At 37.0% G+C, this 12,068-nt stretch overlaps 1 protein-coding gene across 1 annotated transcript; it reads right to left on the bottom strand.

The window, feature by feature from the left end:
* Positions 1-6,935: 6,935 nt before the first annotated feature.
* LOC140169382 (uncharacterized) lies at positions 6,936-11,635 on the bottom strand. The gene is made up of 5 exons (XM_072192640.1): positions 11,626-11,635; positions 11,060-11,185; positions 8,485-8,589; positions 7,712-7,825; positions 6,936-7,210 (listed from the first exon to the last, which is right to left on the bottom strand). The coding sequence occupies exons 1-5, from the start codon at positions 11,633-11,635 to the stop codon at positions 6,936-6,938; spliced, it is 630 nt and encodes a 209-aa protein (XP_072048741.1).
* Positions 11,636-12,068: the final 433 nt, after the last annotated feature.

Genomic DNA, 12,068 nt, shown 5'->3' with positions numbered 1-12,068 from the left:
TAAAAAGAATGGTAATAATAGCACATGCTGATTAATAACGGCTTTAATAGCTAAATAATAGCTATTGTAAAGCTTTCATTTGTCGATAGTTTGTGACGGACGACAAAAGTTTGTAAGCAAACTATTGAATACAAATTGCATGTGGTACATTCGTCATTATCATGGTAGTGTGTTAGTTTTATGCCATGTTGGCTTTGTTTTTGTTTGTTTTTTTTATCACGAAAGAGAATTAGACAATCAATGCATTATATTCAAATGTATCTTTCAACAAGAAATGTCTTTAAGAAGACAATGCCACGGATGAAGACCGTCTTTCATAATTTGCATTGATAGTCCATGATATGCTGGTAATTTGTTTTATGTGTAAATTAATTTCCGGATGGGACATATGGGTATTTATTGGTAAATACCACCAATGATATAGGAAATGCAAATTTACTCTAAAAATGTGTGTTAAGCATATCTAATTCAGAATTGTATAACAAAAATCTCCATGCATATCAATCCAAGCAAGTTTCCTGACAATCCGCCAATCAATATTCAGTGGACCTCAGATAACCTGGTTCCCCACTGAAAGATGATAACACCCACCAAGTTTCATTACTGTCCAACAATCCATCAGCAGACCTCAGATGACCTTGACATGACCTTGAATATGTTTGGCGCTTCATGGTGATCACATCCACCACATTTCATGAAATGCTCAATTAACCACATATGACCTTGACATGACTTTAGATTGTGGGCGCTCCGATTGTAAATAACATCAAGTAAAGTTTCACGACAATCTATGACATTTTTCGCGATTTCATCTACCATATTTCATGACAGTCCAAAAGGTCATCAATAATGGGACATGCACCCTTCAACAACAAACCAAACATAAACTCCTATCCTAAAAGTTTCTGTCAACTCTCTAATTTATAACTCCAAACTTTTCTGTCTTTTCATTTTTTATCTTTTACTAATGTTTAATATAGTATTAATGTTTAATCTTTTATCAATGTTTAATAGTATTAAACATGTTCAAGAAGTACACTTTGACTTTTTCTAGTTTATCGCATTAGATCACTTTAGGGATCTTTTAGAGCTGAAATTAAGGGTCTTTCAGCGCGATGTTTTTTTATAAATATAAATTCAGGGGTCTGTGGGAACTGCGCTGTCCAAAAGCTGGGGTTTCTCTTATATATCCATATGGCCATTTAGTTAGGTGCCCCTCGAGCATTATTTCAAAAGGAAAGAGAGCAAAGTAGGAGCATTATTTTAAATCAAACATGACAAAAGATCGTTAGACCTAATATAAACCATAGACCATTCAATTGTATATACAAGCTTGTCAGATTCATGCCTACATATGATTACGCTAGTTGTATTTTTTATAATATAAGTCATAGCAAAATAGGAAAAACTTTATCATGTTTATTTCAAACCCGTTTTTTTTTAAATTGAAAAGACAAAATTAATGTTAAAAGTATCATTTGGTTCAATTACATTTTGAGGCTACTTTTAACCAGCCGAATCACATGAATGTTCTATTATAAGATGTTTTGTTTAAATCTTGTTGGACCAAGGTCATTTTTAATTAATGAATAAATAAATAATTTAATTAATTAATAATGCAATTATTTATTTATTTACCTTCCTATCTATAAGTACGAGTCAAATGGGGTACATTTTGTTCAATATTATAGCCAACGTGTATAAATTATGCCCATGTTATAACTATGCCCTAAAAACTTTATTTTGCATGGGATTTTTCCTGTTGAAAAGACAAAACTGATGTTTAAGATATCGATTATTTTATCAATAACATTTTGAGTCTTTTTTTTTATCCATAAAACGATAAAGGATAGGAGATTTACTAACTCTCACATGGTCCATACTTAGATTTTAATTCTATATACAATATTAGATCTATTATCAACATGATCACAACCAAACATATCACGCTATGCCAGTGGTCTTGCAGGTCTACAAGGATACTACGATCTGTGATGATACTACTACTAACTACGATCTGTGATACTACCGACAACTAAAGTATTGTTGATAGGAGAAAAAGATGCTAAACATTACTTCAGAAAATATAATATTTTCATCAAAATGTTAACAATTTGAACGTGTTTTGTGTCAATCTGAACAGATATTAAGTCATGCACCAGATGTTGTTGATTATAGCCAAATTTATCCACAAACAAAACACATATACAGCACATTTAATAACTGCCTAAATTATTCTAGTTAAACAAAGTTATCGCTACTACTCCTAAGGGACGCACCATTAGATACTCAGGGGGGTAGGAAGTTGGGGTCGGGGAAGAATTTTTTCGCCGCCAAAGGCAGCGAAGTTTTTTTTTGCTGCCGAAGGCAGCAAGTTTTTTTTTTTAAATTTCATGCATTTATACACAGTTAGGTGGGGGAAGGTTTTTTTTGTTTTTTAGTGTTGGTGGGGAAAGTTTTTTTTTTGCTCATGTAGTGGGGAAGTTTTTTTTTTGAAAAACTTCCTACTCCCCTGAGTATCAAATGGTGCGTCCCTAATCTTCTATGTATACAAAACTGCTGGCGAAAATGGTTTATCTGGATCTCATGCACATATGCTGTTCAAATAGTTTTTAAGATATTGGGGATATTATAACCTACAAATCAATAGGCTCAAAATTAGACAATAATTGAAGGGTTTCGCACAAAACGTTTGTTTTTGCATTGACCAATGACCACGTTTACAAAGAAACACGAACTCGGAGTTTATAAATGGGTGTGCATAATGTACTTGTAAAGGCCTTTGTGGATCTTTTGTTCTTTAGTTTAAATTGTTAGTGGCACCAAGCAGACAAATCTAAAACACAATAAGTACGAGTATTAGTTTTTGGTGTGTGTGACACGCGCTTACGTAGAACTGGTACGCGTGACGTATTTATGACGTTACTGACCTATTTGCGACCAAATAATGATCTTGAATGACATAAAACATGCATGCAGATAAACTCTACGCATGTCAACAAAAATCTAATGTTCCTAATTAGTATTTCAAGAGAAGTGTCTGATATTAATCTGTACTGGCAAGAGAGAGAGAGATGATTTCGTGCTTACACTCATGACGTAATGTTGACGTCATTCAATGATCGCAGATGATTGGTCATTAATTGTGTTTTAGAATTGATAGTAATACAGCTGAATTAGCATTCAATGTAATAGCCCTTTTCAACGTTATTATCATGGTTATCATTAACATCGTTTCAAGACTCACTTTCACAAATTCCTCCCATATATCCAGTGTCATCGCAGTTGCACCTATACCCTTTTTGGTTGGACTGATCTAAGGTACACTGGCCTCCGTTTAAACACGGATTCGGATCGCATGTTAGGGAGACTGGAACTATATAAAAAACAATCACACAATCAGATTTACTCCCAAACTCCGTTTATGTTATCATAGAGTAGATGGTGGAAGTCTGTGAAGCAATGCGTAAAAACCACTGTCGAAGGACCAATGTTTCTCTCTCGATATTTATCCATTTATACTACTAATTTACTTATTATGTAGCGTAATAATAAGTTTATATAATTATCCAAGATTCTTCCATCTGTAGAGTTATTTCCAAATAACATGATTTTGTTTAGTTTATATGGAGAGCTAACAATTGAAAAAGAACTAGTTTGCGATAAGGTAATGCATAACTTCAACCAAAAGTGTGACAATCATTTCCTCAGTGTTACTTTAACATCATTTATTTATTTACACGCAATAAGACGGATCTTTAAGCTCAAAATATGATCAATTCATATAGTTGTAAAACAAACTTTCATAGAAGATTTAGGTTTCAAATCATTTACACCCAGTAAAAAGAAGAATTGGATGCTTACGCTCACACACCATGCCTACAAAGGCTATTCCTGTGCAATCACAACAAGTTGGATTCATCGGTCCGCAGTTATTGGTATTCTGACAAATGCCGTCGTTTTGACACGGTGGGTTACAAACTTGTGCTACTGCTATATATAGGAAACAAGAACGACGTAAAGTACTATACTAGTATTAGTATATGGATAGAAAGACTAGATAGGAAACACGGTTTGAAATCAAACCACAATCAAAGCAGAACTGTTATAATAATTCAAATGATAAACGTGTGACACATATTATGGGATTGTGGGATACGAGTTTATCGGGATATAAGGAGAGAAGACAGTGTGTGTGTGACAAACAGACAGAGAACATGGAGAAAGGAATTATCGTGGTACTGGTCTGGAGTGGAACCAGGTTCTTGAAAAGGGGTGTTTATAAAAATATTTCAGACCCCAGCCCAAGCCCCCTCCCCATCACCCTTGGTATTGGTTGTGGGTTTGGAGTTAAGAAAAATATTATAAAATGGAGTGTCGGTGACCCCATTTTGATATACATTGTACAATGTTGTACATGGTATGTGACCATTAGCAGTGATTAGGACCTGTATCGTCTTTACAATAGGACTACTACTGTAACGCCCAGAATTTATGCAAATCAGTCAATAGAAGTGAGCTAATTTGTCTTCATGGGTTATGTCATGCAATGATATAAACGCCTCAACAAAAGTTTGGGAAGTTTTTTTTAAACATCTACATCTGAGATTATTTGTGAAATGTTTCCACTATCGAATGCAATGACAACACATTTGAAACAATCACCTTTTTCACCCCTGAGTACACGTCTTGTGAATGTAGAGGGGTCTGAAACAGAATGTTCCAAATTGATCATTATTCTGTGCAGCAAGTTGCAATCCCATATCTTCACAATCTGAGACCTAATGTATTCCTCCAAACCAAGGTGACAACGCTCGCTCCCACAGAGTCAGGGTAGTCAATGACTACATACAGAACATGGGAGTAGAGAGAAGAGAGAATAGAATGGCCTGCCATCAGACCAGACCCCACCCCGCCCTGATTGAACACTTGTGGGATTAGCTTGGTCGTGCTGTGCGTGTCAGAGTAGCCAATGCCAACAAATGACCTGCGACGAATCCTGGTTGAAGAATGGAATGCCATATCCCACAGCAACGTGTGACCAGGCTGGTAAGCAGCATGAGGAAGTGGTGCCTGTCTGCTTTGACTGGGTATGGTTTTTCCACCCGCTATCGAGGTTAGTGACTAGTGTTGTTTGAGTACAGAAAAATGTTCAACTTAGCACATTCTGTTTGAAACCCCATGCACTACATCCACAAGTGTACTCAGCCGTGAAAAAGTGATTGTTTCAAATGTGGTGTCATAGCAAAAATAAAAATAAAGTAGCTATCCATTGATATGCAACACGATATGAACATGTTGTAAATAATTTGAGATATAGATGCTTGAAAAAACTAACTAAACTTTTGTTGAGGAGTTTATAATTACTTAATTATCGCACGATTACAATTCCGTGTTAAACAGATGACGGAGATAGAGTGCCTAGTTATAGTGTTTAACCAATCAGCGCGTTGCATTTTTATGGAGTGCGCGGCTTCATAAATAAAAGCTGCATAAAATACAGCCGGGATTTTCCCCATATACATTAACTAATCACAGCGTATATCTGATGTTTACTTATTTAAAAGCCATCTTCTGCGCCTGGCGTATAGATTATGATGAGTGGAGGTGCTTCATAGAGAGAAATACAGTTTTAAAGAATGAACATTACAATAGCTTACAATTCTGGTTAATGGAAAGGATTTAGTATCAAACACTAAAAGTTCGTAGGAGAAAATATAAAACATGTTAAAGGCTGTTGCTGTACATCCATCTTGGCCGAATGAATCGATCAAATAAGTACTTTCAGCTATAAAGCTTGTACGAAAGTATTGGCTGTCGACCTGTGATATTTCGTTCGCCACACAGAGCAGTCAAACATTGCGTTTGGGGCACACAGCTCACTCAAAATATAATAAACAGCCTTTCTTCTTCTTTTTTCAACAAAAACGAAATAAGACGGGCAGTACATTACACAGACCAGGATGAGGTACATTGAAAAATGAAAAGATTTAGGGACCAATAACCAACAATTTAGGAAAGTGCAAGTGCCTGGACCGAATGCACGCACGCACGGCTGTAAAAGAAATGTAAAAGAAGAAGCAAACCACCCTGTAGGTTCCTTGACACTAATGGCAAAATTATTGAGATTTGTTCAAATGTTCGGCTATGTGAACACGGTGACCTAAGTGATCAGACTCGTGATTCAAATACTGTGGGTTCGAATCACATCGTGTCCAACGTGTTGGGTCCTCGACCCCTTGGGCAAGGCACTTAATCCCGTTTGCTTCGCTTTAATAACCCATGTGTAAATGAGTTTTGGCTTAATAAGCTGGGAAGATATTATCCCAGGGGTACAGACTACGTTGAGGAGTCCCGGAGAGGAGTCTGGTCCTAGAACATTTGGAAAGAAAGATGGGTACTTGGCCTGTGAGTGTTAACACAGACATCGATCTTTTACCTTCAGTGAGTACTTACTGTTACACGTACGTCTGCCCATCATATTCTGTGGTACACGAGCATGTTCACCTCCTATGTTACCTATTCGCAGTTTTAATTTAAACATGTTCAAGGACCAAAGATACATAGGAGGTTTTTCCTGCCAATGGACGATTTTGATATGTTTTGGCAGTTGGTCTCATGCATAATATCTTTGGGGTGTTGAGGTAGACTATTTGTTTTAGGATACTGCAGTGTTTTATCACAATGTCAACTGTTAACCTTGTGTTCTTGTAAATGTAGGAGTGAAATGAACAGAGAGGAAGGCACATATTATCTGAGTCACGTATATGACCCCTTTTGAAGACTGCGAAAGGAGACTATACAATACATAACCCGGAAACTCGTTTTCCGAGACAGTGGATCGGTCTGAATATTATTGTGAGTAAACATCTCTTGATTTTAACATAATATATAATTGGAATTTATTGATAATAAATTGAACAAATAATAGCTATTTACCAACCTGTTGATCCATCACCCGCTTTGATCTTAATCCTCGCTACGCGCGCTTCATCGAGGACTCTGGCTTGTGCGCCAGATGACATATCAATAGACAACTCCAAATCAAAATACTCGTCCGCCTCTTGCATGTTCTCATTAATGAGTTGGAATTCCACTCTTCTACGGTCGTCCCCTTGATTGAATTGCTCGATCATAGGGTTTGGATCGAACGTGTAGTCGACGTTTACTGTGGCTTGCACTACTCCGACTGCTGATACTGCAGTTACTCCTGATGTAAGCGGGCGAAAATACAGAAAAACAAAACAATTCATTACTTTCTCTCTACTGCATGCTGTATCCAGGTACGTAACGCCCCTTTGTCAGCTCCTTTGGCACATATCTCGAGAACGCTCAAGACCTATTGAGCTTAATTTCTTAGAGTTTTTGAAACATGAATATTATACTTTGATACTGATAATGTGATTTTTGAAAACGATCTTTCACCAGCAAAATGTCCGTTGCAGCATCATTAGTTAGAACAGGCGTATTGTTTTACAAATGAATACTATAAAGAAAAGATTATGATGTTCATGATGACGATGGTGATGACGACGATGATGATGATGATGATGATGATAATGATGATGATGATGATGATAATGAGGATGATGATGATGTTGATGATAACGACGACGATGATGATGAAGACGACGATGACGACTACGACGACGATGACGACGACGACGACGATGATGATGATGAAAGAAATACAGGAGGAGTGCATACTTACTAACTGTAGTCGTGATGTCAGTATTGAAAGTTCTTGTAATGTAAGCGGATACCATGCCTTCACCTTCACGAAATGCATACGCTGTTTCTTCAAATCCAACCAAGGCTTTCCTATCTGAAACGAAATTTTATGAATGAATATCTATTAAGTGGGTTTCAGTTCTCCAAAATAGAACTGGATCCAGTTTCTCGCGGTCAGGAGGGGTGTGAGCGAAGCCCGCACGGTCGCAAAGCGCTTGTAGGAATGGTGGATTTTGTAATGACAGAAAAGGCCTGTCATGGTCCCCTATGCACTGAACAAGTATAACTCCAAAAGATTATTTGAAAACACACTACTTAAGCCTACTGATCTGACCAGGGAGGATGGATGTGTTGTGCATCTTCCTTTTGGCATATTTGGCCTAGATCAAAATTAACCTCATTTGGGTCCATTTTAGCATTAACATTTAAAATGAGCGTGCTTCTTGCCATTTGTTCCGGTAAAGTAATTTAGGGAGCGGTTAAGCGATGATCCCCATAAAATCGGCAGGTAGCCAACATAAATTACTTGTTCGATTTGTGTAGCTTCACACATCCGAACTAGACCTGGACATATACCATGTATACCCCCATTTTATTTCTCTGGAAACTTTCTTTGGAAACATGTTGCAAGCAGCTTTTGTTAATTTTCCGGTCAACTGAAATAAAGATCAATCAATCAATCAATCAATCAATCAATCAATCAATCAATCAATCAATCAATCAATCAATCGGAACTATTCTATATGTGCTTACCTTGACATGTTGGACCGAAGTAGTCTCCAATACTTGTACAATCACAATTGCCGTTTTTGCACGTAGCTCCATTGCAGTCACTGTCTGTTGTACATTGCTGTGATTCTAGATTTTAGAAGAATAAGACACGAGTAAATACAACGAGTACGTCTTTGGACTAATGTATTCGCAGTGCTAAACAAAATTAAAGCAAATTAAGAGAAACTAAAGCAGATATACAGGCTGTATCAAAATGATTGGTACCCATCAATTTTCTGTGATTTTGGACAAGAGTCACGAGACTTCCTCATCAAAATGCCACATACCAATTTTTATGTGATAAAAGGTATAATATAAACAATAAATTCTGGCCATTCCAAAAGGATCCTATGCTGCATGTGGAAGAAGCAGGCTTTTCAATAAATACCAAAACCAATGGGTACCAATCATTTTGATACAGTCTGTATATCTCTGGGTCTAAATGCTCTGGTCCTAAAGGTCCGCACTAAGGCTCACTAATCATAAGGGTCGCTTGTAAGTATTTTGCCTGATGCTTATTTTGGCTTGCAATGTAAAAGCAAGACATGTCTAACATGTATGCCGTGTCAATAATGAAGCCCCTTTTAAGACACGTCTTTTTTTTTTTTTTTTTTTTTAGGGGGTGTTTTTCTATTTTGCAAGTCTGTGTTGTCTCCGTACTCTTTCTCTTACCATGCGCGTATTTTTATTTTGGGGTGGGGGTTTTGGGGGCGCCAGCCCCCCGGTATCAAAGCAGGGGTCGGCAAAATCGAAGGGGCGGCGGGAAGAAGAAGGGGCGGCAAAAAGAGGGGCGGCGGAAGAAGAAGGGGCGGCAAAAAGAATTAGTAAAGAAAAAGGGCGGAAAATGTGAAAAAATTGTACTATACATCAAAATGTGTTGCTTTTTTTTTTTTTTTTTTGCTCTTCACTTTTCAAACGACCGTAAAAAATTGGGGCAACCTTTTCGGGCTGTTGAGGAAGGGGCGGCAAAATTGGCTTTTCTTCAGCCCCCCCCCCCCACGGTACGCCATTGTACACTCTTTGACATAATACGTAATCCATTTATCATGTTTATAGTGAAGGTTTTTCTTCTGAGTAAGACAGCAATAATGATAATTGTTTCATAAATATTTTATGCATTTGAAGTGTGAATGGGGTGGAGTTGTTATAAGGTTCCCTTTACACACCATCTTCCCATAGTCCATAAGATATATTGGTAACAAATATGTACGGAATACTTACCGAGAAAAATATTGACTTTATCCACGTATTATTGTTAAAGTTAGATCCATTTCGATGAATTAAGATCCACATATTATTGTTAAAATTTGACCCGTTCTGCTAAAAGCAGGAACATACGACTGATCTCATTTTGAGATAATAACCTCTAAAGATTCATATTATTTTTTTTTTAATTTGTCAATTTTTGATACCAGAAGTACTTATCATGAACAAATATGTATTGTTTGAAGAAATAAAGGATTATTTAGATCAATAGTTGCCTGTTCAAGTTGACAATAATTAATTCCCATGCATCTTTCCTATATCAACATACCAAGAAGCAAAATATTGATGATCATGTTCCTGATTCTGAGGGATGGGTCGAAATGTGATAATAACATAATTATATAACAGGATTAATTTTACCACAACGATGTGTCTACATACACCTCGTGGCTGTTTGAATTTCCCCGCCCGGCACTATCAGCAGGCTACATTCACAACCTGCGTATGTGTGCAATCAATAATTAAAGGCATATTTAGTGATTTGCTCATCCGGAGGATCGTAAAAATCACCAAAATTCAGATTTAGCTAACACGTCCTGTTAGTTTTAGCTATGGAAATATTGACATTGCATTTTTCAAACCAAATATCCCCACTCACGTTAAATGACAGTCGGGTAAAATGAAAAGATCAGAGTGCGTAGATAAATTTTATCCAAAAATGTTGCACAAAAATCCCAAAATCACTTTGCTAATTGATATGTATTGAAATATAGAGAGAAGGCACCGGTATACATGGTATAACGATCATGATGAAGCTAGCCACATTTGTAGCTACTCGTATACTTTAGATTAGTTTTAGCAAAAAACAAAACAAAACAAAACAACAACAACAACAACAAACAAACAAACAAACAAAAAATCAAAACAGAAGCAGAAGCAGAAGCAACAATCAAATCTAAAAATCCAACAAAAAATAGTTCAAAATCGTTTGGGATTATTCCTTGATTTTTGATACATTTTTATTGCTTTAGTTTTTACAATAACATTGGCAACTAGAATTGCAGTCGTTTTCGGGAAGCAATCCAGACAATTGACTCCTCTATAGGGGATGTGCAAGTTGTGCACTTAGAGAGGGGGTAGGAGGGAGAGGGGGAGAGAGAAAGGAGGAGCGAGAGAGAGAGAGAGGGATGAATTCGTGATTGGTTGCTCTCTTGACGTAATGTTGACGTCAGTCAATGATCGCAGAAGATTGGTCGTTAAATTGCGTTTTAGATTGGATAGCGTTAAGTTAGATTAGTCAATGCACAGCCCGTTTCAGCGTTGTTATCATTAACATCGTTTCAAGACTCACTTTCACAAATCGCTCCTGAATATCCAGGGCTGCAGTTACACCTATACCCTTTGTTTTCGGACTGATCTAAGATACACTGGCCTCCGTTTGTACACGGATTCGGATCGCATGTTAGGGAGACCGGAACTATATAAAAAAAAATACAATCACATAGTCAGATTTACTGCGAAGTCTGTGAAGCAATGCGCAAAACCACTATTGAAGGACCAATGTTACCCCTCTCGACATATTAATTTATCCATTTATACTATTTATTTACTTATATCAGGGAAGTGTAGCTTATTGATTAGAAGTTTGAATAATATCCAAGATCTAACATTTGTAGAGTTATTTCCAAAGAATATGATTTTGCTTAGTTTATAAGGAGAGCTAATAATTGAAAAAGAATTAGTTTTGGTAATGCATATCTTCAACCAAATTGAAATACTCATTTCCTCAGTGTTAGTTACTTTAACATCATAATCAGAAGGAGCTTTAGGGTACATGATCAATATAAAGTTGTAAAACAAGATTTCATAGAGGATTAACATTGATTAAAAAGGGTGAGAGAGGAATTGGATGCTTACGCTCACACATCCCGCCTACAAAGCCTGAATCCTTACAATCACAACAAGGTGGACTCCTCTGTCCGCAGGTATTGGTTGTCTGACAAATGCCGTCGTTTTGACACGGTGGGTTACAAACTTGTGCTACTGCTATATAAAGGAAACAAGAACGACGTAAAGTACTATACTAGTAGATGGATAGAAAGACTAGATAGGAAACACGGTTAGAAATCAAACCACAATCAAAGAATATTTACAATTTAAATGATAAACATGTGTGTGGGGTTGTGTGATACGAATTTGTCGGGATGCAAGAGGAGAAGGTGTGGGGTGTGTGGGGGTGGGTTATTAAAGGGGTATGCTCATGAAAACATTACACTCCAAACCCCCCCCCCCCCCCCCCCCCCCACGATCCACCCCTGGCATTGCTTGCAGGTTTTGAGTTAAGAAAAATATTATAAAAA

This window comes from Amphiura filiformis, chromosome 14, assembly GCF_039555335.1.
Source record: "Amphiura filiformis chromosome 14, Afil_fr2py, whole genome shotgun sequence".
NCBI classification, from domain to species: Eukaryota; Metazoa; Echinodermata; class Ophiuroidea; order Amphilepidida; family Amphiuridae; genus Amphiura; species Amphiura filiformis.
The sequence above is the reverse complement of the archived record's forward strand: the minus strand, read 5'-3'. Positions and strand labels throughout refer to the sequence as shown.